Below are 27,638 nucleotides of genomic sequence, written 5' to 3' on the forward strand. Positions count from 1 at the left end.
TCTAATGAGGAAAGGACAGGACAGAGGCAGTGCCCTAAGGTGCGGCAGGCATAGGAGTTGCGCTTTGCGGCACCACCTTCACACACTGCTGCAGTATGAGGCCACATGAGTTAAAATTAATTTCTCCAGTCACTTTCAATAAGCAAGGGAGTAACGTATGGTCAAGATTTGATCTTAATACAATGTCTGATTTTAAGAAAGTGTGTGCTAATTATGGACCAACTTTTTTTCTGTTACGAATTTCTTTCAATCGGGAATGAACAGGGTAAATTGATTCCTTATGGCTTTTATCTTGTAGCAAAAAAGTGGTGTTGTCAAAATCACAGTTTTTACAATGGCAAATGTGGCTTGGTGATGAAGCCAAGAATAAAATCAGAAAGCTTGGTAGAAAAGTTGGGGTCACTTTGATATGCTTATAAGTAACGGTGTATGGGCCAATGTGGCATATCAGACTGCTAATATCAGCTGTGTCAGACTGTTAATATCAGCCCTAATGCTATTCAGCACATCCGAGAATTAAATTTAAAGGCTTGGGGAAAAATGACATGGAATCTGATCATGTTGCTAGTATAATAAAATTGTATAAGGGCATGAGGAACCTTATTCAGACTTTGTGGGATGGCTTAAGGTTGCCATAGAAAAACAAGTGTGTGGCTTTGATATACAAACTGTGTTGCTCAGGCAGTTGGCTTATGATAATGCAAATTTGGGTTGCCAAAACATTATAAAACCTCAAAAAGATGAGGAGAACTTAATGGATCATCTGAGATTGTGTCGAAATGTTGGAACTGTTCAACATAAGGCCAGAATTGCTGCCCTAGAGGCACTGGCTGTTAAAAAATAATACAGACTTAAATGTTTTAATTCTGTCAAGCCAGGACATTTGAAAAGGCAACATTGTGATTCTTTCATTGCAAAAAAAAAAAAAAAAAGCAATGTCATACCCCTCCTACAACCTCTGCCTCTGTACGGCAAGAGGCAAAAGGGGGTGAGCATGCAAACTTTTCAAACCAGGCTTATGCCCTTGATGCAAGAAAGGCAATCATTGTGCTAAACATTGCCACTCTAAATTTGATAAGGATGGAAATTTCTTGTCTGGTGTTAATTTGACTTCTAGAACCCACATACCCCTGTGACAGCAATATTTTATGCTAGCAGGAAATGCCTGGGGGTGCACCAAATCAAAATGCCTGGCACCAAATCAAAATTAAGGGACAAAAATATTATGGAACAATCTGGAGCCACTGCAGGTAGTGCTGCTCTTGCTCTGCCTGCTCCATGTGATCTGACAATACATCCTTTTCAGTGTCCTTATAACATTCCTTGAGAATATTGGAGTCCCATTCCCTTTGGGACTGTGGGTCTGATTTTGGGATGAAGCAGCCTGTCTTTACAGGGCATTACTGTACATACAGAACTAACTGATGAAATTATACTGGTGAATTGCTGTTGTAATGACTGTTAATTTAGAGTGGACTTTTACAGAGGAGATAAGATTGCTCAGCTTTTGTTGTTACCTTAGAATCCCTCAAAAAAAAAAGTGTCAGTGTCAGGGAGGATTCAGCACACAGATGCTGTCATTGCCCTCAGCACAATGCTGTGGGAGTTAGAGAAACCACTGCTTGATTTAATAATACAGGGAAGGACTTGTACTGGAGTACTTGATACTGGAGCTAATGTGTCTTTTATTAGGGAAAGTGAATGGCCTGAAAATTGGCCTCTGCAGGTGGCAACTATAGGGTTAATTGACCTCGGAGGAAAAAATGTCACTGTCAAGTATGGCTCAGCAGTTGTAAATTACATTGTGTGGAGCTTGATGGCATTCAGCCTCTAATTACTGAAGTTCCTATTAACATGTGCAGATGAGAATTCTTACAACAAACCAATGCACAACTTTATTTACCCCCTCTCAAAATAATTTTCCTACAGTGAGACATATTATGGCTAAATGGGGGTATGAAAAGGGAAAAGGCTTAGGAAAATATCAGCAAGGAACTACTGAGCCACTTAAACTATTTACTAACCTACATTGCCAAGGTTTGGGTTTTTCCTAGGGGCTATTGAGACAATCAAGGCTGTTAAGATACAATGGAAGTCTAATACACCAGTATGGACTCCTCAGTGACACCTACATCAAAAGAAATTCCAGGCTCTTAGAGAATTAGTACAAGAACATTTAGAAAAAGAACACATAGAAACTTCTTCTTTCTCTGGAATTCCCCTGTGTTTGTTATAAAAAAGAAATCAGGGAAGCGGAAACTGTTGATTGACTTGTGAAATGTAAATGCCACTATGATTACTATGGGACCATTACAGCCTGACCTCCCATCTGCTACAGCAATACCTAAGGATTGGGAACTTATAGTGTTAGATCTCAAAGATTGCTTCTATAATATTTTTGTCCATGAAACTGACAGGCCCAGATTTGCTTTTTCAGTTCCTGCTTCTAATAATAATAAGGAACCTTTTTCAAAGATATCAATGGAGAGTGCTCCTCCAGGATATGACCAATTCACCCACAATGTGTCAATACTTTGTTCAAAGGAATATAGCATCTATTGGCAAAAGTTTTCCAATTGTTTTTCTTATTCATTATATGAATGATATTTTATATTCTGCTGCCTCTGCTGAGATGCTGCAAAAGGTTTATCCATGCTCCAAGAAAATTTAGAACCACATGGGCTTACTATTGCTCCTGAGAAAATACAAAGAACAGATGTAGTTAACTATTTAGGATATGCAGTGGGCAAACTATTAGACCCCAAAAGATCTCAATTAGAAGGTCAATATTAAAAGCTTAAATGATTATCAAAGACTACTGGGAGATATTAATTAGCTACTCCTATGTTGGGAATTCCTGATTATGAACTACAGAATGTGTTTGCTACATTAGAAGGCGATCCTGTGCTGGACAATGAGCTCACTCTGAGCCCTCTGGCTGATGAAGAGCTACAATTTGTTGAACAATGGTTAAAGGAGGCATTTTTCCACAGAATAGATCTTAGCCTCCCACTTCAGCTTCTGATTCTTCCCACATAATTATCTCCTACAAGTGTATTGGCACACTACAACCTCCCATTAGAATGGATATATTTACATCATAAAGGAACTAGAGTTTTAACCCCTTATCTCCACAGGGTTGCAGAGCTTGTCTGTCAGGGCTGACTGCATGCTTCTATGTCTTTGATCCTCATACTATTATCATGCCATGTGGAATGAAACACGTTGAAAAAGCATTAACATTAAATAAGAATGTAAATAGCATTTTTCCTGCTTATAATGGACATATTCGTAACCATAATCCTGCCAGGAAAGTATTGGATTTCTTACAGAAAACTGAGCTTATATTCACTAATTCCAGTTTTTGCTAAAGATTGATTTATATATCCAATGTCTTTTGTGCTTGCATATGAATTTTTGTTTAAAAGCTATACATTTTTGTGTGAAAGAATTACACATGAAAGAAGAGATGATGAGAAAGATGATCTTCCATCCACTGCTTCACTAGCCATATGATCACAGTGGCTGCTGCTGTGCTGATTGAAACTAGGACCCAGAAGCCTTTTCTGATCTCACATGTGGGTGGGAGATCAAGACTGGAGCCATTCTCTATTTGTTTTCCCAAGCCACATAGATATCTGGACAGAAAGTACAGCAACCAGGTCAGGAACCGGTGCCCATATGGAATGCCGCAGTTTAGGTGGAGTATTAGATAGCTATGCCACTGTGTTGGTCTCATGTCTGTGATGTTCAGTATCATTTATGCTAGGTCTGAGACTAATGCTGTATTTATTTTGAATGGATTTCACTAAGTACGTGGATTGCTTTTGTTGCTATGAACATTCTGATACCATTTCTATGAATCTACAGACATAGGAGATGTTTTTATTTTTGGTGTCTTCTGTTCTTTAATGTTTTGTCATTTTCATTATTGAGATCCTTCACATACTTGGGTAATCATATCCTAAATTATTAAAAATTTTTTGCAACTGTTGTGCATGGAGCCTATAAGCTTTTTTTCAGTCATGGAATACTTTGTGAGATCAAAAGCTATTGATTTCTATTCCTCAGCTTCAATAGGCAGTAATTAGGAAGTAACAGTTCAACTGGAGGTGAATCCTTCGAAACACAAACATCTGCTAACTATAAAAGTGATGTCACTGGCTAGCTCTACCTAATTTATTCACCAATATCCCAGTATCATGTGAAGAGAAAGACTTATTTTCGGATCTCCTTTAAACTACCTGAAGAGTGAGAATCCTTCAGTTGTAAATGATGCCTAACAATATACACACAAACACATAAGCACACACACACACACACACACACACACACACACACACACACACACACACTTTAACAATTAAATTTAGTGGCCCTTGCTGGAGAGTGTGTATCCATATTTGGGTCAAGAGCATATTTGAAGCCAATGGACTCACACCATTATATCAAGGAATAAATTCCAAAAAAGGAAATTGCAGAGAGAGCAGGCATCATTAAGGGAGTAACCAAATCAGAAACCTAAACGTAGTGTGGAAAACCAATCTAGGCAAGAGGAGAAGGATATAAACCATATGACTTCAGAGAATGGCTCCAGGTTACAAAAATGTTTTATCTTCTTTGTAGACAATCCCAGTTTCATGAACCTAGATGAACCTTTCACATTACCTGTAAATGAACTGCAGTTTATGGACTATGGTTCTGGTTTTGGAAATGTGCAATAACAAGTCAGTCCACTGATGTATTATTTTAGGAAAACAGCTAGGATAGCTGCATGCAAGCTCCTCCCTTGCCTTGCTATCACACTGCCTTGACATCACACTACTTTCCTCAGTGCAGAGACTGTTAAGTGTATCTGCCTTGAGGCTAGCAAAAACATTCAAGAGAATATACAACATTGCACAAGTCTGTGTGCTATCTTTGGCCATTAAAGTGGAAATTTTAAAAATCTTCAGCGTTACACTTTATATTTATTTCATTGTTTTGTCACATTTGTAAAATAATCATGTCAAAAAGTAAGCATATATAATTTAAATTATTTCCTGTAGGATAATATATGAAATATTTTATTTGAAGAGATGTATTGATTTGATATTTTGAGTTATATTCCCAATCAACATTTGTATATTTTCTATACATATTTTGTTTCATTTTGTTCCTGAAACTTTGTTCTCCAAAAGCTATATATTTGAGGTCACTGGACAAGGTACGTAGATCAGTAATTAGCGAACATTTTATGTAAAAGACAAGATACTAGATAACATCAAAGCTTTGCAGGTCGGTATGGTTTCTATTGCAAATGCTAAACTCTGTAATTGTACTACCAGTGCAGGCAGTTAGCATGAAAGCACACTGAGTCACGTAACTGTTTGGAGTCACCATGTAACACACTGTTGCTCCTTATTACTTTAGAATTCTCACAGCACCTTATTTAGAAATAGGTAATTCTGAGGTTTTGTTTTCTTAACAGCTTATCTAATGGAAAGGGTTTGTTTTTGACTTGAGTTATCCTCCTTGATGACTGGAAAATTCACAAAATGAGCTTTACTGGCTATTTTCAAAGTTATTGAGTTGTTATTTATATTTAACAGTCTCATTTAACTTAAAGGACCTAAATAGCAGGTAAAACTATTAGGTTATCAATTATCCCATTAACATTTAACTGGAAAACCTAGCAACTTTTTCAATGAAGAGCCAAAATTTTCTATATTGTTTTTATGAAAAAATAAAACATTTTTTTAAAGATTTATTTATTTTATTGGGAAGTCAGATGTACAGAGAGGAGGAGAGACGGAGAGGAAGATCTGTCCAATGGTTCACTCCCCAAGTGGCCACAATGGCCAGTGTTGTGCCGATCTAAAGCCAGGAGCCAGGAAGTTCTATCCAGGTCTCCCACGCTGGTGCAGGGTCCGAAGGCTTTGGGATTTCCTCTGCTGCTTTCTCAGGCCACAAACAGGGAGCTGGATGGGAAGTGGAGTTGCTGGGATTAGAACCAGTGCCCATATGGGATCCTGGCATGTGCAAGGCAAGGACCTTAACCATTATGCTATCGCACCAGGCCCAACATATGTTTTCATAAGGCATATTTGAAGGTCTTCCAGCATCTGAAACTTTATTTTAAAACTGAAATTATGTATGGATATTATGTAAATTTTATTATTTTAAATTACGCTAGTTTACTATGCCATGAGCAAAACAAAGGGAAAGATAACTTGTAACTTTGCAACATAAATGTAACAAGTTCCAATATTTTGTCAAGACAACACAAGGTTCTGTTGCTATATAAATGCTGACATGGATTCGTATTTAAAATTCAAGAATTCAAATATGATTTCTTAACTGTACAAGTGGCATGAAATAAAAATGCAAAAATATATTTTTCTTAAGTGTATAATTATTTATTGCTGTGAAAAATGGTCCTGAATGAAAACTACACTCAGTAGGGTTGCCTCCACATATGAGTAATATCAAAATAATGTACAAGCAGTGTAACAATGATTGATTTTTATGTGTTGAATTTATATCCTGCAACTTTACCTAACTCTCTTCTGAGTTTCAATTGCCTTTGTTTCTAGTCTTTGGTTCCCCATGTAGAAAATTGTGTTATGTGAAAACAAGGATAGGTTGACTTGCTCCTTTCCAATCTGTGCCATTTTAATGAGCAGAAGGGCAACAGAAGAGTTAACCACCTTGCAGGACAGACATGGTACGGTGGTTCCTGCTTGGGAGTCTGCACACCCACATTTGTACCCACAGCACCAGCCCTGACTGGAATGCAGGAGGTCAAGTTCCTAACCTGTATGGTATTAGCGGCTCCACACAAGCAAGTGATAAACACAACCATGTAAGCCAAGTGATCAGGAACAAAGTCAATCAACAGTCCACTCTCAGCAAACTTCAAACCTTCCTTTCTTTGCTTCTTTCTTTTCTTTTCTTTATTTTTTCTTTCTTTCTTTCTTTCTTTCTTTCTTTCTTTCTTTCTTTCTTTCTTTCTTTCTTTCTTTCTTTCCTTCCTTCCTTCCTTTCTTCCTTCCTTGCTCCCTCCCTCATGACCTCTTTCTTCTTTTCTTTCTCTTTCTCTGTTTCTTTCTTTCTCTGTTTCTTTCTTTCTTTCTTTCTTTCTTTCTTTCTTTCTTTCTTTCTTTCTTTCTTCCTTTCTTTCTTTCTTTCTTACTCTCTTTCTCTCTTTCTCTCTTTCTCTCTTTCCTTTTCTCAGCTCTGTGCCAGCTGTACATCACTATAAATGATTCTATTTGTCACTTCTGCCCTCTACACAGCCCAATCCCCTAAACAAACTGCAGGTGTGTTTATACGTATTAAAATATAAATAATGTGGGCACAAGAGTGTTAATTAGCAGTGTCCTTTTTCTGAAATGAAGAAATTGGGTTTGAACAGGTGCTTGGGTATGGGAACCAATACTATAAATGGTGATTTAATCTCATACACCATAATGTTAATGACTACAATGGATGATTTATGGTGTGTGAACTCTACCTCTATAGATTTGCCAATCTCTAATGTAAATGCCTATAAGTATGAGAAATGTCAATATGGTACCTCCTAAGCCTAGGGACATCGTAGTGTGTCCATAAAAGTTCAGGTCTGATGCTGACGGTGCCAGAGCTGTGCTTTTACTATGCAAACCCAAGATTCAAAGCTTGGCCAGTACCTTGATTGCTTCCTTTTTACCTGTGTATGACTGGTATTCCTTTATACATGTTTCTAATGTGTGTGCAGATGTAGACTTGGGCATTTTAAATTATTTATTTAAAAGGTAGAATTATAAAGAAAAATAGAAAACTTCCATTTTCTAGTTTTGTCCCCATATGGGTTCAACAGCAGGAATTATAGCAGATGAAGCTCCATAGCCAGAAGCTTAAAATAGGTCACCTACATGGTTACAAAGGCCTACAGACTTGAGGAATTTGTTTCATTTTTACTTTGGTATAAAAGAATTATTATAAAAAACACTCCTAGGGCCCGGCGCGGTGGCGCAAGTGGTTAAAGGTCCTCGCCTTGCACGCCCGGGATCCCATATGGGTGCCGGTTCTAATCCCGGCAGCCCCACTTCCCTTCCAGCTCCCTGCCTGTGGCCTGGGAAAGCAGTCGAGGACGGCCCAAAGCTTTGGGAACCTGCACCCGCGTGGGAGACCCGGAAGAGGCTCCTGGATTCGGATCGGCATAGTATCGGCCGTTGCGCTCACTTGGGGAGTGAATCATCGGACGGAAGATCTTCCTCTCTGTCTCTCCTCTCTGTATATCTGCCTTTCCAATAAAAAAAAATAATAAAAATAAATCTTAAAAAAAAACACTCCTAAAACAAACATTACTATTTTGCTTCAGAGAAAATATTTTCAAAAAGCTATTACCCAGTCAAACCTGCAGTCATGCAGCTGAAGCCAGGAACTCTACAGTTGGCAGCACATGTAGTTTATGTATTGACAGGAGGTTTACTAATATCCAAAATCAATTTTCACTAAACCTAAAGTAATATTACTTAAAATATCAAAACTACAGAACTAAAAACAAAGGTGATGAATGAAAGGGATTTATAAAGACATATGTCATAGATTCTTTATTAAATTTTGCAATCAGCCATTAGTAATCACTTTCACGTAGTACTGATTCAATTGGGTTTCGTTCTTTTGTTATAGAGCAGTGAAGAGGATCAGGGCAGCTACGTCATTCTATGAACAGGACTTTTACAAGAATCTTCTTTTTATGTTTTTAAACAGTTTTAATTCCCTAACTGTAAATGCCAATATAATGTAGAAGCTTTAAAACTTTTTTTCTTTGAAGGTTCACATTTGTCTACCTTTAGAAGATGCCCCATATACTTTCTGCTTTCCATGGTGAGAAACCAGAATACATCATTTCATGTGTTGTAACATTTTGAAGCTGCACAGTAAACAAACTCTTTGTACCTCAATGATTGCCATCTGTTCCAAGATATTATCAAGCTATTTCATAAGGAAAACATTGTTTATATTAGGGCAAGTTCCAGGACAAAGAGGGTCACATAACAGGATGTTTGGGGACATTGTGAACTCATTGTATGCTTTTAGTTGTGTGTCATTGCCTTAAGTTGCTAAAAATACTTTTACCATAACACGATTGACCAGTTTGAGGTGTTATACCAGTTATAAAAATCATTTCACATTTGCAGAAAAACAAAACAACCACTGTCAGGAGAATTCTATGAAACATCAGAGAGCTGATCAAGGGTCCACACAATGGCCTTCAGCAGCAATGCGGTGGTTAGAGACATTTCTTCGGGGCTTTGCCACACAGCCAGAATCTCCTTATAGCCTTGCTAACCGATGAGCAATATTGTAATATTATTGTAATATTATTACAATCTCTGACAGCATGTATCCAATGCAATAAGATAATGCATTGTAATCTATAAAACAACAATGAAAAAAAAAAAAGTTCTGAGTGTTGTCTGTTCTATCTAAGCTGACATCTGCCCCAACCTTGTTGGCCAAGGTGGTTGAGGTGCATGTGGACATTTGGCCTGCTCTCATATATACATATTTTTTGTCACACCCATTCTTGAGACACCTAATCTTCCTGTGGAGAGAGAACCAAAGTGAGTGAAATCTAATCCCTCTTTTGTAGGACTCTCAGTGCACACAACAGAGCCTGAATTGATATAGCTCAAGGCAGCCATGGTTCCATCTGATCCACTCTTCAGGAACTTTGTGGCAGCAGAATCCTGGTGGATCACCCACAATGTTCAGTCATGGGGACTGAGACCCTGATAGCTCCTCTTGCTGTGGTAATAATCCAGGAAGATACAATGTTCTCCATGGAGGGTCACTGAGATAGGGTATAATGGGTCAATCAACCTGTTGCAACACACTGCTAGACACTAGGCGCATAACTGTGACTAAAACCCAGGACATGTATTATAGATGTTTGTGATGTGGTAATGAAAACACAGGTGGAGTTTACAGTGATACTGGAAGGCAGGAGGGCAGTGATCCAAATGTGAGTGTGGGACTGATGATAACTGGAGGTGAGAGTACATGGTGTGTTAGAGGAGTTTGGTGAAGAGTGATGCCCCCAGCAGGCCTTGTATTTCCTCAGAGATGGGCCCAGGTTTCCCCCAAAATAATTTACCCCCAGACCTTGTTCTCTCACAACCTGATTGATGTCACCACCCTTCTTAATGTGACCCATTCACTGTTCCAACACTCAGTCAGGTACTAGAATCTAGCATTGCCAGACAAACCATAATCCATAACTTTCTTGTTGACTGGTGTGTGGCAGTCAATGCTGTTGTATGCTAACTGCCCATCTCAGGACTCTCATGTGGGCTGATGAAGCAGTCTGACCTAGACAGAGCATATGGACTCTTCCCTCAAAGTACCATGTCTCAGTCCCCCCCAAGCTTGCCAACAAGTTCAGTGATCCTGTCATTGGAAATCATACAGGATTCATCCATCACGTATACTCACATTGCACTTATGCATGGATGTCTCTAGGTAGTAATTACATACCCCCCAAACTCTAGAGCTTTCCAGCGGGTAGCCAGAAGGCAGAGACTGGCATCACTTGGTGTACTGGCTGCCTAAAGCCCAGGACCCGCTCACTGTGTGGCAATAGTGTCCAGGGCCAAAATCCCAAGCATTGTGTCTGACCTGGCTCAGGTATCCTCCACAGTTGCCACACTGCTGAAGACTGCTTTCACCCAAACCTTGCATCTGAACACCCACCCCCTAGTTTCCTCCTGCTATAAAGCGGTGAGGAAAGGGCGGGCCAGAGTCCTAATCCCATTCCCGAGATTCCGTCATGCAGGACTCACCCTGGTGAGAGAAATTTCTCAGGCCTCCGAAAAGCTCAGGACTCACTCTCTACATGGCAACGGTTTATATGGCCAGAGTCCCAAGCGTTGTGTCCAACCAGGTTCAGATAACCCCCACAGTTTCTAGGGCTGCTTTCACACTAGCCCTTGCAGTTGAACACCCCAGGAGCTACTTGTCATGGCAGTTGATGAGCACCTGCATGCTGTTCTTGACCATTGTGTGAGCACCAAGTGGAGTGCATGTTGAATTGCTCCTCTTGCCACTTCTACAGCCCCTCAGGCTTGGTCTCACTTTGGGCTTGGCAGGAGGCTCATGGTCCTGGCTATGTCTCTGTTCACTTCCCTCTGCATTGTCGCTGTCTTGAAACCCAGTTTTGATTCACAACATAGATTTAAATGTCCAGATAAAATAATTGCAAACACCAGGATATCTATCTATATTCATAAATATCTATTATTCATATCTACATACAATAGATATGCATTATTTCAAACTGGTATAATATATATAATTATATATAATATATATTTATAATTATGCCAGTTTGAAATAAGTAACATTAAGTTGCAAATAACTCCAGTGATCTAGTTTTATTTCAAGTTTAACCTTGTGGATTTCAGAGAAGTCAACATCATGTTCATTTATAATCACCTGCTGGTTCAGTTCCCAAATGTTGCAATAGCTGTTTTGGCTTCAGGAATGGAGCTGGACCCAAAGAAGAACTATCTCATAACTGAGCCATTTAAATAAGTGAATGAGGGCCCTTGTTGTTTCACAGTAGTGTGAGGTCCTACCTGTGACATTGGCATTCCATATTTAGACATGGGTTGGACTCCCAGCTCCTCTATTACAATGCAGCTCCCTGGTAACATAACTGGGAAAGCGATGGTGAAGATTAAGTGCTTGAGCCTCTTTCACCCATTTGGGGAACCCATATGGACTTCCTAACTTCCAGCTTTGACCTGGTTCAACACCAGCTGTCATGAACATTTGGGAAATGAATAGGCAAAAGGAAGATCTGTGTCTATTACACTGCTTATTAAATAAATTAAATAAATCATAAAAATAATTACTAAAATTGAAGCTGACCTGTGTTGTCAGACTTAATATCACACAAATAGCAGTGAATTTTCTACAGATATATCAATAATAAATAATCATTAAAGTTAATGAGAAATTCTCAGTAAAGATCAAATTGAGTATTTGGTGTTGAATTTACCTTGAAAAGTGCAATTTTTGTTCAAGAACACCTATAGTGTGTAATTTCCAGGATTATGTAAGATACAAATGAATTCACATGGAAAATTTAAAAACCTTTTGGGTCTCATTGATTAACCTCCTGCACATGGTATGAAGTGGGTATACTATTTCAGCTAGCTTTCACAGGGCATTTTTTTGGAAAGTGTAATTTTTGATCATGTTAATGTGAGTTATCCCTTTTGTTCCTGAGAAATCCAGTTCATATTCTCAACTTGAATAAATTTTATTACTGCCTGAAACTCTTCAATTTCATGTTTTAAGTTGAGGTCATTGTATAATATTCAAATGACTGAAGAGAGTAAGACAGCCCCACAAGAAGACAGGAGATATATGTAATACATAGTAATTTGTAAGTAATTGACCTGATGAGTAGGTCTCTTTCTAGGATGTCTATTTGTTCTTTTAGTTAATGTCTATGTTTGTGCCTGAACACAACTCTTTTAAAGATTTTTTTTAATAAACAGGTTTACAGAGAGAAGGAGAGACAGGGAGACAGATTTTTCATGTTCTGCTTCACTCCTGAATGTCACAACAGCAAGAGCTGAACTAGTTTGAAGTTGGTTTGCAAGAGCTTCTTATAGGTCTTCTTATGGTTGCAGGGTCCCAAAGCAACCTCTTCTGCTTCCCCCTCCGTAAGCAGAGTGCTGGACTGATAATGGAACAGCCATGATAAACCATGCATATATACAGACCTGGTGCTTGCTAGGGCATGACTAGTTAATTATGAAAGTTTTTAAAAGATGTATTTATTTTATATGCAGAAAGAGAGAAGCAGAGACAAAGAGAGATATATTCCATCTGTTGGTTCACTCCCAGGATCGCTCTCGTACTTAGGACTGAAGCCAGAAGCTAGCAGCCTATTGTGGTTTCCCATGTGAGTTCAAGGGCCCAAAGGCTTAAGCCATTCTCCACTGCTTTCACGGATCTTGTGGATCTCTGAAGTGAAGGTAGAGCAGCTGAGACACAAACTGCTGCTCATACGGGGTGCTGACCCTGCAAGTGAAGAGGTAGATTGATTTTCCTCTGTGTTGATCCCCCTGCATATGAAGTCAGCATCATTTTATCCAGATCTGAGAAGAAAGTTGTATCTATTTTGATTGGGATTGTATTGAATATGAAAATTTTGTTTTGGTTTATATGGACATTTTGATGGTATTACTTTTAAAAGTCCATAAACAGGGGGTTTTTCCACTTTTGTGTCTTCTGTTTAATGTTTTGTCATTTTTGTTTTTTTTTTTTAAAGATTTATTTTTATTATTCTTTTTATTGGAAAGGCGGATATACAGAGAGGAAAGACAGAGAGGAAGATCTTCCGTCTGATGATTCACTCCCCAAATGGGCGCAACGGGCCGATACTATGCCGATCTGAATCCAGGAGCCTCTTCCGGGTCTCCAACGCGGGTGCAGGTTCCCAAGGCTTTGGGCCGTCCTCAACTGCTTTCCCAGGCCACAGGCAGGGAGCTGGAAGTGAAGCGGGGCTGCCGGGATTAGAACAGGCGCCCATATGGGATCCCGGGCGTGCAAGGCGAGGACCTTTAGCCACTGGCGCCACCGTGCTGGGCTCCATTTTTGTTTTTAAAAAATATTTGCTATGTTATTTTTAATCAAAAGGCATTTTCATTTGTTCAAAGCATTATGTAATTTTCATCATAGAGATCTCTCAGATCCATCTTAAATGTTTTTTAAGATATTGACATTTTTGAATCCATTGTGCATAGGACTTACAAATTCTTTTTCAGCCATTGAATATTTTAGGAAATCAAACACTATTGATTTTTTGGTGTTGATTTTTCTATCCGGCAGCTTTACCGGACTCTTTGTAGAGTCTTGTTTCTCCTTTAAGAAAACCATGTCAACTTCTAACAGGAATAGACTGACTTCTTCTTTCTAGGATGTTTCATTTTTATGAGGAGTACTAGAGCAGGATGGAGGTTAACCACCTTGGAGGGAATTTAGAGGATATGTTGTTCTCTGTCTGGGAACCTGTGTTCCCACTGCTGAGCAAAGCATCAACAGGATAAACAGGACTCTAATTCAGGTGATCAGGAACACGGTCAATAGTCTAATCTCAGCAATCTTTCAGCATTTCATTTGGTTTTGAAATTAAAACTTGAATTCCTGAGTCCTCTAGTCAATTTAGAGAGATCACATTGTGAAATTGCAGGTTACCTTAAAACTGTCATCCTTGTTTAACCATTAATGGAACTTTTTTTTTCCACCTAGGATGAACTGTTTTGCTGAGACAGGTGAGGATCAGGTACTGGGCAAATCCTCTGTTCTCACTGCCTGTAATCGAAGGTCCCAAGACCACTGTAGTTCACAGGTCATGGTCTGTCCTAATGTGCTGTGCTCTGGGAGGGAAAGATATAATCCTGAAGGTCCCATTTCCAGATCAGGCAGCTGAGGCTCAAGAAGGGTAAATAATTTGTGTGAAGAGACTGAACTGATCACATGCTTTGGACCTCTCTGTTAGGTTTCTACAAGATGGAATAGATGACCCTATAGTCCGAGAAAGCCCATGATCACCTGGCAAAACTCGTAGCTATACCCTGTGCTTTCACCATGTCCCTGTCAGGTTCTTACTGGTTCTTGTAATTTCACAATTTTAAACTCCCAGCAATGCTACCACCACACAATGAATCAAAGGGCTCAAATCAAAGAAGGGAAATGACAGATGTTTCAGAAAATAAACAGAAATATGCAAGGCCCATATTTTTTTCAATTTTTCCATTTATTATTATTATACTTATTTTAATTTTATGATATGGTTCCATAGGCCCTGGGATTTCCCTTAGCCTGTCACCAAGAGTCCCTCCACAGCTGAATCCCCCTATATACATATAATTGTATAGTTCTTCATAAGCAGACATAAACCCATCATTACAGACATGGACAATGATAGTCTTGCATCCTGTTGGTTAAATATATTTAGCAGTTTCATTGGTAGTTCATCTTTAATCTGAATGCAGAGATACAAATTGAAGTGTATCCTCACACCTGGATATGATAGTCTCCAATAGTTACTATAAATCCCCTTAAATGAAAAGTCCCAAAACAAAATTCACAACAAAAGAAATAAAAATTTACAATGCCATGAATGACTAATGCTACTGAATGACTAATGTGTCACTGAAAAAATGGTAAAGAAAACCAAGAACCATGATGAAGAAATGATGTTACTGTATGACCTATGAATCAGTGAAGATAATATGAGGTGAGGAAAAAAATAGTTTGAAGAAATGAAAACACAGAAGTAAACATCAAAGTTCATGTGGTATAGTTTCATTTACAAAGGGACTGCAACCACTGAAACTGAGCAAATCCAAAGCCAGGAGCTCAGAGCTTCTTCTGGTCTCCCACACTTGTGCATGCTTCCAAGGTTTTGGGTCATCTTTGACTGCTTTCCCAGGCCACAAGCTGGGAGATGGATGGGAGGCGGGTCTGCCAGGTTTAGAACACGTGCCCATAAATGTTCCTGGTGCAAAGTGTGGAATTAAGCCATTATGCTACCGCACCAGGCCCAGGTTTGTTTTTTATATTTTCTCCACTGCTCTATGACATCTGATTGATGGGCTTAAGCAATTTACATAGATTATTAATATGAATGGATGGGTGTTTGTATCTGTCACTTTAGCAATGGGTTGTTCATTGATATAGTCTTCTGTTATTTCACTGCTATGTTCTTCACATTTGTCTTTGGTTTTAGTGAGTGGTATTCCTTTTCTATGTCAAGAGAAGATCTTTAAGTATCATTTGTAAGGAAGGTTTAGAAGAGGCACATTGTTTTAGCTTTTCTTTATTTTTATTTTTAAAAAAATTCTTTTATTTTGATAATCTTTACAAGGTTGATTAGGGCACAAAGAATCAAGGCCATTGCAAAGTAGGTAAGATCATTGTTTACACATCAACACTATCTTCTTTTTTTTATGTATCTGTGGTAAGTGGAGAGCCAAAATTAGAAGCCCCACGCAGCCTCCAACCCATCCCAAGTCCTCAATGTGGGGCATGCTCCAAGGGTCCTCCTCAAGCACTTCTGATAGTTCAACAATTCTAAATTGCTACCCATCTCACCATTCCAAGCACGATGAAATCTTCAGAATCCACTGGCTGACATAGGCTCTTCAGGGTTGGGGTTGTGAGATCGGTAGTTCAGTTGGAGGTTTCCCCAGAGAAAATTTGAGGTGATCCCAGAACTGCTTCTTGTGTGTGCTTGCCAGTACACGGTCCAGCACAGTCCATCGCCCCAATCAGCTCATGCATATGCTGGTGGTTGCAATTACTGTGCCAGTTCAATTTCCAACCATGTCTTTCGTAAGAACCAATGATGAGTGTTTCTGTCAAGCCTGATTCTGTCCACTTCACACTCGGCTCTCACATAAAACAAGTAGGAGCTGCAGCCTAGTCGGGCAACTCCCAATAACCCCCATCTTGCTTGCCCCCTGCCCTGGTTTCGGTATGCACCACAGTATGTACCACAGTCTTGTTCAGTCTGTCCCACATCCCATTCAGCTTTCATATAGGTCAATGGGCATTAAAGCCTAGTTCAACCTAACAAGCGCAAACGTGTTGGCAGATGCTGTTCTGTCCAGCCATTCCTGCTTCAGGCCTGGTTTTCATGCTCTCCAGTGGAATTGGCAATCCGAGAGGGAGGTGCCCACTATTTCCCTACTGGACCACTCCCACTCCAGGATCATGCACTCTCCAGGTGGTCCTTCAGTTTAACTTGACAGAATTAGCCCCGAGTACCACCCTCTGCCAGCTGATGCTGCCACAAAGGCCAACCAAATCTCTGTGAACTGTGCTCGCACCAGTAGGAACAATCAGTCTAACCTGGCTTACCCCTGATCTAGATCACATGAGACCCATAGGTGTTGTAGTCCTGCCTAATCTGTTCTGCCCCCATCTAAATATACGCTCTCCAGTGGGAGTTGTGTTCCATCAAGGGGATCTTCCACATTTCCCCTACCATTTAGCTTTTCTTTAATGTGGAATAATATTTTTTTCTTTTTTGTTTGTTTGTTTGTTTATTTATTTATTTATTTATTTATTTTTTCTGTGTGGCTCTGTGCCATCCTAGGATCAGTGTAAAAAGTTCTGTTTGTAATTTCTGCCCTCCCTACTTCTCTATCCCTTAAAAACTATACATGAGATTCAAAACATATTAACATATATAAAATGGGGTACCAGGGGGTGCCTAACCCTGGAAGTTGTGGGCTTGTCTCATGCTTCATGGGCACCTTCAGGTCCAAGTGTCAAACCCTAGGAGCAGCCACACACCCCAATCATATCTTGGGCTCCAGCCCCTGCAGGCAGGGGCCCTTTCATTCCAGTTCGTGCTTGTTGTGGACTGGCCATTCCTTCTGTGGCACTGGGAGCTGCAGTATCAGGCCACATGGCTCCGCCTGCATCTGTTGAACTCCTGGAGCTGCTTCTTGATCACTGTGCCAGTTGGTGCACAGGTTCTCTTCCTCCACCACGTCCTCATTGGCATTGTAGTACTGGTTCATGTTCAGGGTGGGGAACTGCTCATCTATGGGGCCTGTAGGGAGCTACTGAATCATGAGCAAATACAGTCTATGCTCCCACGTTTGCTGGAGGCCTCCTCAGCTCAGGGCCACCAGCCTCAAGGCACAAGTTGCAGGTTGTCCATGGTCATAGCCTTTAAATGCACCACCTTGAAGCTGGTACCAACCTGGTGCTGTTTCCAGTATCTTGTGCAGGAGCCTGCAGGGTCCCTGCCTTGGTTTTGTCAAAGTTGAACCGGAAGATCTTAGCGATCTTAGCACCATTTCCATCCATATTAATTTCAACACTGACTGCGAAGGTGTGGACCTCCACCAGCGGGATGTCCTGCTTATGGATCAGTGTGTACTTCACACAATGAACAATTTTTTGTTGGTCATGATCGGACCTGTGTTGTCTGCCTGAAGCGCTGTTTCCAAGGAAGACACCAGGCCAAGGCAAGGTGGTGCAGCATCCAGGAGGGACAGGGTCAGGCCCAGGTAGGCTCTGTGCAATATGAGGCGGAGCCAGGCTTGGGCTGCACTGGCACCCTCTGGACCTGACACATGCTGCTGCCATGTGCAGCACCACTCATTTTCTTATTTTTAAAGATTTATTTATATTTTATTGGTAAGTCAGATACATAGAGAAAAGGAGAGATAGAGAGGAAAATGTTGTATCTGCTGATTTACTCTCCAAGTGGCTGCAATGTCCGGAGCTGAGTGCATCCAAAGCCAGGAGCCAGAAGCCTCTTTCAGGTCTCCCACACAGGTGCAGGTTCCAAAGGCTTTGGGCTGTCCTTTACTGCTTTTGCTGGCCACAAGCAGCCAGCTGAGTGAGAATCAGTTCCGCTTGGATATGGACTGCTGCCCATATAGAATCCCAGCACATACAAGTCAAGGACTTAAGCTATGTGAGACTATCATGCTAGGACGTTATTTCATTTATAAAGACAAAGAAGTGCTTTGCAGTATATTGTGCATGACCTTTTTTTTTTTTTTCTTTTTTGGTTTTAGAATTTAGAATATGTTGCTCCATTCTCTTGTCTGTAGTGTTTCTTGTGAGGGATTAGCTGTGAAACTAATTGTCATTTGACTATATGTCAATTGATCTTTAGGGTAGATTTAAGGATGTTTTCCCTAGGTTGGTTTGAAGAGACCTTGACAGTGCTGTGCTCCTCCTGATATTATTTCCCAAATCTTTTTCCAGATTATGGAAGCTTTCCTTCATTATTTCATTAAATACATTTTAACTTATCTTTCTGTATCTTCTGGAACTCCCATAACTCTTCTATTGTGCCTTTTAATAGCATCCGTTAAATTTGAATATTTTTTAACTTGACCCAGGTTTGTTTCCAGCAGTTTGATTGTTTTCCACTTGTGACAAGAAATGCCTTCCAATTCTGAGATCCTTTATTCTGCCTCCTTCATTTTATTATTGAGACTTTCCACTGAATTTAAAATTTGCTATGTTGCTTCTTTGATTTTCAGGAATTCAGCTTGATTTTGTTTTGTTGCTATTTCCTGTGTGATACACTCCTTAAATTCCTTGAACTCCTGTATGTGCTTCTCATTCTTGATAAGAAGCTTTATATTGAGTTTTCTGAATTCTTAATCCCTCATTTTCTTAATGTATTCCTAAGCTAACTCTGAATTTGGCAAAGGCTTTTGCTTCTTGGCAGGAGATACTTCAGTACCATTCATTTTTGCTTCTTTGTAGGAGATTCTTCAGTACCACTCATCGTTTCTCTGTTTCTTATTTTGGTCTTGGTCATTTCAATTCTGGTTAGCACATTTTTCTCCTTAGGGCAGATTTCTACGCTGTGTTACCCACAGATTCTAACATTCATTCGAATTTACTTATTGTGGTTGATTCATGGTTCTTTGTTTGCAGTCACTCATGCCACTCCCTCTGGCAATTTTCAGATCTGGGTTCATGTTAGACTTCCACCATGGTCTCCACACTACCTCCATTCATCTTATGATGATGTTGCACCATGGTCTGTACAAACTTTCTCCATGCGAATTTTGAGAAGTTCCCAGCATTAGGGAGACACCAGATGTCGTGAATAGTTAGGTTGTTGCTGCTGTTGATCTTGTTGGAATGTGCTTACTGTTAGGTTTGAGGGCCACCCAGATCTATTTTGAGTCATGAGATTCCAAAAGCAGTATTATTTTTGATGTGGGATCAGTGCAATGTCCTGAGCATAATGAGGTCACTCCCAGCTCAACACATACACAGCTCACTGCTGTCTCTGCAGTCTCAAAGCCTTTGCTACCCTGCACAAAATGATACCTGTAGTGCCACTTGTGGAATTCTCAAACTGATGGCCATTTGCTATGACAGCTATCAAGAACTTGTTTGTTGGTGAAGTTCCATCTGCTGTTGCAGTTCAGATTGCCATTCATTGACTGCCGCTGGGGTGTATGGCCTTTTCACTAATGCCCCCTTGTCCTTTTTGCTTTCTCCTGTTCATCAGTCTCCAGCTGCCCCTCTGACATCAATCTGTCCTCTCCTATTTGCTGGAATGTGCACTCTCTGTTTTAACTTTTCTAATGTGTCTCCATCTGTTTAAATGTGTTCTTATTCTATTCTGCCATCTTGACTTCCAGAAACAGATTTTGTATACACTGATTCATTCCCCAGTGGCTGCAACAGGAAGAGCTGAACTGATCTGAACAATGCTCATATTTGCCAGTGAGAATGTAAAGTAGTGAAACTGCTGTGGAAAATAGTTCTTGTTCCCTTAAATGATTAAGCCTAGAGATACCGTGTAATCCCCTGCTGCTATACTTGCTGATATTCTGAAGAGAACTGAAAGTTGTTACTGTAAAATACATTTTCAGACTCACCTCAGCCAGTCCTGCAACAGCCAAATGTGAGGATACCTCAAATGTTCTTAAATAAATGAGTTGGTAAGGGTTGGTATGCATACCATGTAACACCATGCAGTCACCAGAATGATTCATATGCATGTTTCTTGACATATGATGCTAGTTGAAAGAAGTGAAACATCTTAGTCCACATGTTCATGTGAGCTGTCCAGAATGGGCTGATTTATCTAAACAGAGCACACAGTGTTGGTTTCCAGGAGCTGAGAGAAGAAAGAATGTGAAGGAAAGCATTTGTTGAAGCAGGATTTTCTCTTGGACTGATGTGCATATTTGGAATGAGATTGAGGTGTTGATTGTCCAACAGTGTGAGGATTATGAATCCCAGTGGTTGTTCATTTTATGATCAATTAAAAATTGATATTTTTGCTTGAAGGATTAAGTTAGGAGAGAAAGAAAAAAAGAGAGAGAGAAAATGAGCGAGAGTGTGAGAGTGAGTTTATATCTCATTTTCACTTTCCAAAAGGCCTCAGCATCTAGAGTTTTGTGTGGCCAAATCCTGCAACCTGAAATTCCATCCAGGTTTCCCACCTGGGTGTCATGGGCTCTAGCACTTGAGCTTTCTTCCTTTCCAGGTGTGTAAGTTAGCAAGGAAGAAAACATATCATTTGCTTCAAACATGGCCTGCACCTGGCTAGGTTGACTGAACCAAGACTAGTAAGTCATTTAACAGGTCAAGTGTGGCCTTGATCACTGAAGGCAGTTAAATTGTAAGCTGTGGATGATGTGAACTGTTGCAGGGACTGAAGTGAAGGAGGGACATTACTTGGTGCATGCCTTATCTGCTGGTTGACTATGAGATGGCCTTCTTAAGGCCAGGCTGGGGTCAAGTAAAAGAAGTTTAAAAATCACTGCAGTAGTCAGTAGGGCAAGTGCTATAGTGTTGCCTCTTTTCACACAACCTGTGATGTTTACATTCCTGTTTAATTGAATTCTTCCATGCGGTCTCTTACTTATTGGAAACCTCATTTTACTGACTACAAAATATCAGAAATGTTTGTAGCATTGACCTTTCTTCTGATTTCAAAGCTTTAGTGGATTTGTAAGTTAGTACTGAGTTAAAGGTGTGCTTGTGTTGATTCTGTGGTTACGACCAGTTCCTGAGCATTTGTGTAATCACAGTGAAAGTTTCCTAGGCGATGTCCAACCACACATAACCTTATGCAAGTCTGACGCACTGAACCCCAGTGGTTATGACACTGATTCATTTTGTGGTGACTAAACAGGATGTCATTCTATGGCTTCTTTTTTTCCTTTTTCCATATTGTCGTTGTATTTATTTCAGGACAAGCCATGTCAAAATAAAACAAAAAAGTTAACCCTTGCCTTTAACAATAATATTGTATTATAAAAGCACTTTACAATTCCATCCTATCTTTGAATGTGAGTTACAGGTAGGTGGACTAATGATATGTGATAATACGTCTCTATCCAGATCCATAATAGGAGAGCTCTCTCTGTATAGTTCAAGGTGACAATAAGTGAGGAGTGGAAGAGGAGGAAAACAGGGAAATAAGGCTTTCCTGTTAAGGGTTTTGTTGCAATGAAGAGATAAGGAATTGTGAAGATATTTTTGTCATCTTTTCATCTTTATACTGGGTTAAATCATGCTTACAATTATAATCAGCAGCCTTTTTGGAGTTATTACTCAGAAATTTTCTTCCTGCAAACAGTATATTAACAAATGAATTTATTAGCTTGCACAGCAATCTCATAATAACAAGTAAAAATCAAAGGTGTGCACTCCTAGTACATTTGTTTGTAGTGCTTTAATGGAAATATACATTGTCACGGTGATAAAGCTCTAAGAAAATCCAACACAATGTCTGAATATTGAAGGTTTTAAAGAAAAAGGCAAAGAAATAAATATTACTGAATAAAAGATTAATTGGAGCTTAAATATAAAGCTAATCACTGGTTAATTACCTGAACAATACAGATCTAATAAACAGCAAAACCAGCCTGAAAGATCCAACATTTAAAAAGTGCTAAAAAATAAGGCAAGAGTTTGCACAACATTAAGCTTTATTTGAATACTCTCCTTTCCCTCTTCGATGTATACTTTTCCTGATCTGCTTCTAAATGCTTACCAAACAAAATCTGTTTCCATCTTTAATTTGACCTCAATTGTCCTGAGCAAATTCTCTGTAATTCTGTTCTTTTGTTGATATCATTAATTCTGCTTGGAATAGTGATTTTGGTCATAGTTCCATATTTAAATTCTTCCACTAGTCCTTCCACTAGGAACTTGACTTATGTAGTGCCTTGCCTTCACAGAATTAAGAAAAAAATGCATTCAAACTGTATAGTTCAAATAGGTTGTCTTTTCTCTTCAAACAGAAAAACGTTTCGCTGAGAGTTTTAAAATCTTGAGACAAGTAGATTCATCAGAATTTTATCATTTTTGTCGGCGAGGATGGTGTGGAACAGAGGTGGGAGAGAAAAACAAGTAAGAATTTTATGATTTACTGTTTAGAATTGAATATTTAAAAATCTGTTCTGAAGCACTCTGCTCCTTTTCTCTTCAAAAGTGTAAGAAAACACGTATGAAAGGGTTCTTTGATTTCTGTTGGAAATCTATCTTTGGTATGGAGAGCTCAAAGAGGTCGGCCAAGTGCTGTTGTGAGCTTACTGCTTTTTTTTGCTGTTTTTTTTTTTTAAGATTTAATTATTTGTGTTGGAAAGGCAGATGTACAGAGTGGAGGAGAGACAGAGAGGAGGATCTCCGTCTGATGATTCACTCCCCAAATGACTGCAATGGACGGTGTTGTGCCAATCCGAAGCCAAGAGCCAGGAACTTCTTTCCAGGTCTCCCATGCGGGTACAGGGTCCCAATGCTTTGGGCCATACTCAACTGCTTTCCCAGTCCAAAGGAAGGGAGTAGGATAGGAAGTGGAGCTACCGGGATTAGAACCGGCACCAATATGGGATCCTGGCGTGTTCAAGGTAAGGACCTTACCCTCTATGCTATCGCGCTGAGCCCGAGCTCACTGCTTCTTAAACAAGCCACACTGATACTGTTGCTGAAATTTCCATCATTTTGTAGTACATTATCATAACATTAATGCAGGAAAAATGTTTTAAAACTGTATCTAACTTTTAAAGTTATCACTGGAATGTGCCTAAACATTTGATTATGTGTAAAGTACAAATAATGAAGACAGTGACTTTTTTGTACTTGTGAAGCTAACAGATCATCTCCACGAGACAGGCACCAATGATGAGTTGTTATATGTTATTACTGAAGGGGAAAGGGTCAAGCCAACATTCACACTGCAGTCAATGAGAGGAAGTGGGCAAAGCAGTGGGTTTCTAGAGTAGAAGTGTGAAAGTGTGGCCGGTATTAGCAGGAACAGCATTTGCTGACTGGTTGGTCCTGAGGCTTTTCCAATTTTATATCAATCATGTCTTCTCTGCTTCTGTTCTGTGTACTTTCCATTCCAGGCAAACCTGCTGCAACACATCAGAAGAGCAGTGTTACGTTTATCCTGCTTTTTCACTAGTTTCAGTAAACATGACATTCAGCTCTTTGGCTTTCCTCTCTCCCTCCTCAGTAGACACTTGATTCTTGTCAACAAGATCTGTTTTATTTCCTAATAGCATGATGATAACACCACTTTTTCTTTCTGTTCTGGCATCATCAATACATTTGTAGTGTGCTGGAAGCAACTGACATTTGCAACATCGTAATCCATTATGGTTGCAGCAGAACTGTGGAAGCAACTGAGAATGAGGCTACAGTGTTAGACTCTGGGAGAGTCCAACCCCGTGGAGGGGAGCCGCACCGTCATTGGCAAAACAAATCAAACACAGAGGCTGTAATAAGCATGGTTGTTACAAAACAACCAGGGCTGTGCTCATGGCTCCCGAGGCAAGTGCCTTTACTTGCCTCAGCACCCAGGATGGACCCAGGCTGCGAGAGACTGAAGGTGGTGAAGTGGCATTCTCAGACACATATGGGATTTCTCGCACCTAGCTTCCCAGCTCCCACAGCTACCACTAATGTTGCCATCACTAAAGTCCAACCTTCCATGTGCACAAGCCTCTGGCACTGAGCAGGGCAGCCCAGGCGCTTGCTTACCACCCCTCTGGCCGACGCCGTGCATGTGTCACTATGGCTTCTTATTTTAACTGCTTGAGGAAGTCTCGCTTCCATCTGTTTGATTTCACAATGACAAAGTGGGTAACAGCACAGTCTCATTACTAATTATCTCCAAGGACTACAATGAGATGAGGCAATGAGGATTGATTAAGAAAGGGGTGAGACACTTGGTGAGCCATGCAGTGCTGTGGAGAGGAATAGGAGTTGTCAATCAGGAGATACATTGCTGGAGGCACCAAATCATGAGCAGTAATGATATGGTCCTGCTTGTCCTTTTTCTCTCAATAGCTTCTCTGCAGCGCAAGGAGGGTAGAAAAGTAAACCCTACCCTTCTCCCAGCCTTTGCAGGCAGGTTTCAATATTAGATTACTGAACAAGATTTCCCATCCCTCAAAAAACTCCTACTGACTAGGAAATTGGATGGTATGTTCTTCTATCCCCTTTTGTCCCAAAGGAGAAGTTCTGAGTTGTATATGTAAAGATCTGAGTGTTTTTTGTGCTACCTAAGCTGACACCTGCCACAACCTTGATGGCCAATGTGGTTGAGGTCCATATGGACATGTGGCCCAATTCTCTTGTCGTTTTCTGAGATACATAATCTTTACATACATAGTGTTTTTTGTCACACTCATTATTTTGGATACATTATCTTCCTGTAGAGAGAGAACCAAAGTGAGTGAAATCTAATCAGTCTGATGTAGGACTCTGCATGCACACAACACAGCCTGAATTGATGTAGCTCAAGGCAGCCATGGTTCCATCTGGTCCACTCTTCAGGAACTTTGTGGCAGCAGAAACCTGGTGGATCACCCACAATGTTCAGTCATGGGGACTGAGACCCTGATAGCTCCTCTCACTGTGGAAGATGCAATGTTCTCCACAGGGTCACAGAGAAAGGGCATACAGGGTCCAGCAGTATTACCTGACTCAAGCAACCTGTTGAGACACACCGTGACAGAAGCTAGGGACATAACAGAGACTAAGACCAGGCCATGCCCTTGAGATTCTTGTTATGTAAAGAAAGCACAGGTAGAACTGACAGTGATACTGGAGGGCAGGGAAGACAATGACCCAAATGTGTGGGGGGGACTGATGATACTTGGAAGAGATTGTTTTGTGTGCTCCAGGATTTTAATGAGGAGTGATGCTACATGGGGTGTTTTATGTATTTGGTGTTTGAAGGACAAATAGCCTTCTAGGGGCAGAGGGACATTCTAGTCTAGTAACATGTCTTGGTGTGAGTTGATTGTGTGGATTTCAGATTACTTGAATGTGGACAGATGTAGAGAAGAAGGTAGGTGTGGAGATTTGCTGTCATAGTTAATTGAGGTTTTGTTTTTGCTTTTGTTTTTAGAATTGATCTGGCACAGAACACGGACATGACCGAGATGACTGAGGCATGTCTAAGATTCCTTGACAAATGTCAGGTTGGAGAAAGTCCCAGATTGCGGGCAGGGCATAAGTAAATCCTCTACTCATTGCAGTTCCAGTTACACCTCATTCCCCAGTACATAAGTATTCCAGTCACCTTGATGGGATCACAGCTTATACGGCATGGCAGCTGTGTACTTATAGCCCAGCACGGAGCAGTACGCACAGCTGCAGAGAACACTTAGAGGAGAGAGCTGCAGCAGAGAGTGACAATGGACCTGATGCCATACTTTTCCTTAGAAACCTGGGTTCTCATGGCTACCAGCCTGGTGCTCCTGTATCTGTGAGTAGCTGTCCATCTGAATTCTCCTGTAGGCTTGCATCTGGGATGGTAATGATGCTTGTCTTTCATTCATCTGCTCTGACGATTAGAGTGGAAGTTTTCCAAATACTTGGTGATACCAATAGAAAGGTAATTGCAGATTTCAACGAGACTACTGACCTATCTCGCCCCATCCAGTTCCTAATCTCTTTCTGCATGAAGTGTTAATAGCATTTGTTTCATAGAAGATATACTGGTTGATTCTCAGTTTGACATATACTGTGTAGTTAGAATTCAGATGAGATAAGTTATAAACACATGGATTCCAAGTACAGTGGGATCCTCAACAAAGGCCTATACTCCAGAGATTCTGAGGGCAGAAGAGGTTGACTTCCACTGATCTGCAGTGGCTTTACCTTCTGAATCTGCATCTGCACTGCAGGAGTGAGCGAAATCATTCTCTGTACATGTGGTTGGCTCTTGACTTTTTCCTTTCCATTGTCCATGCTTCACTGACACAGAGCAGCCCAGGGCCCGGACGTCTGTAGAGGCTTAAATTCAGTTCTTCTACCCCTCTGTGCTTCAGCCCTGGAACTCCTCTACTGCCACCTGTCTCCTGTGAATTGACTGCTCAGCCTTGCACTAGGTGAAATGGTGATTTTCAGAGAAGAGCAGACCTGACAGCCATCTGCAACTATCTTTTCCTTATTCCTCACAGTTTCTGTGAATTTAACAAGTTAGTAGTAGTATAGACATTTATTTTCCCTCTAATGTTCCTCTTTAAGGAGCCTCAAGAAATCAGAGCTTCACCAAATCCATTTTATATTTTTTTTCTTAATTTTTTATTTTCCTTTTAATATTGTTCATCATTGAGAGGACTCTGTGTGCATAGGGATTCTGATTATTGTGAGAGTTTGAGGAATGGAAGAATGTGTGTGTGTGTGACATATGCTTCAGATGTGTTTCTTTTTGCTCTATTCTGCAGTGGAGTGGACAGCAGATGCTATTCCTTGGTGTCAGACTACCTCAGAAACTTGGGATGGGGATAAGTCATTTGATGATGCCTTAGAGACCCACAATTGTGGAAGAATGACTCAAGGGAGTTACTTCAGTAGTTTTGATACCTCTGAGAAATTTTTGAGTTTACTACTCAAGTATTGAAAAAAACGTTTCCAAGGTCTGTTGGTTTAAAAAATCCACCTATTGCATCCACAAACCTAAGAACATGCTTCAATGCTTGGCAAAATTTGTCCAATCTGATCTGCTTTTCATCCTCTGGTGAGTCAGTTGATTTCACCTGCTGGCCTAGATGAACTTGCTGTCATGACCCTGGTGTGCATCTGGACATGCTCTCCTCCACAGAGGCATCAGTAACTGA

At 40.3% G+C, this 27,638-nt stretch overlaps 1 protein-coding gene and 3 pseudogenes across 1 annotated transcript in view; 2 read left to right on the forward strand and 2 right to left on the reverse strand.

Annotated features, from left to right (window-relative positions):
* The first annotated feature begins 4,366 nt into the window (after positions 1 to 4,366).
* Positions 4,367 to 4,998, forward strand: LOC121171451 (annotated as a pseudogene).
* Positions 4,999 to 17,393: 12,395 nt separating this feature from the next.
* On the reverse strand, positions 17,394 to 18,153 carry LOC121171453 (annotated as a pseudogene).
* A 5,506-nt stretch (positions 18,154 to 23,659) lies between these two features.
* On the reverse strand, positions 23,660 to 24,571 carry LOC121171454 (annotated as a pseudogene).
* Positions 24,572 to 26,210: 1,639 nt separating this feature from the next.
* The window catches only part of LOC121171440 (cytochrome P450 3A6-like), a 50,717-nt gene continuing 49,289 nt past the window's right edge, over positions 26,211 to 27,638 (forward strand). Inside the window, 1 exon segment of the mRNA XM_041003139.1 lies at positions 26,211 to 26,281. Within this exon segment, the coding sequence (XP_040859073.1) occupies positions 26,211 to 26,281 (71 nt within the window).

Source organism: Ochotona curzoniae, unplaced genomic scaffold (assembly GCF_017591425.1).
Source record: "Ochotona curzoniae isolate NIBS_2020 unplaced genomic scaffold, NIBS_Ocur_1.0 scaffold_2656, whole genome shotgun sequence".
In the NCBI taxonomy this organism is placed as follows: Eukaryota; Metazoa; Chordata; class Mammalia; order Lagomorpha; family Ochotonidae; genus Ochotona; species Ochotona curzoniae.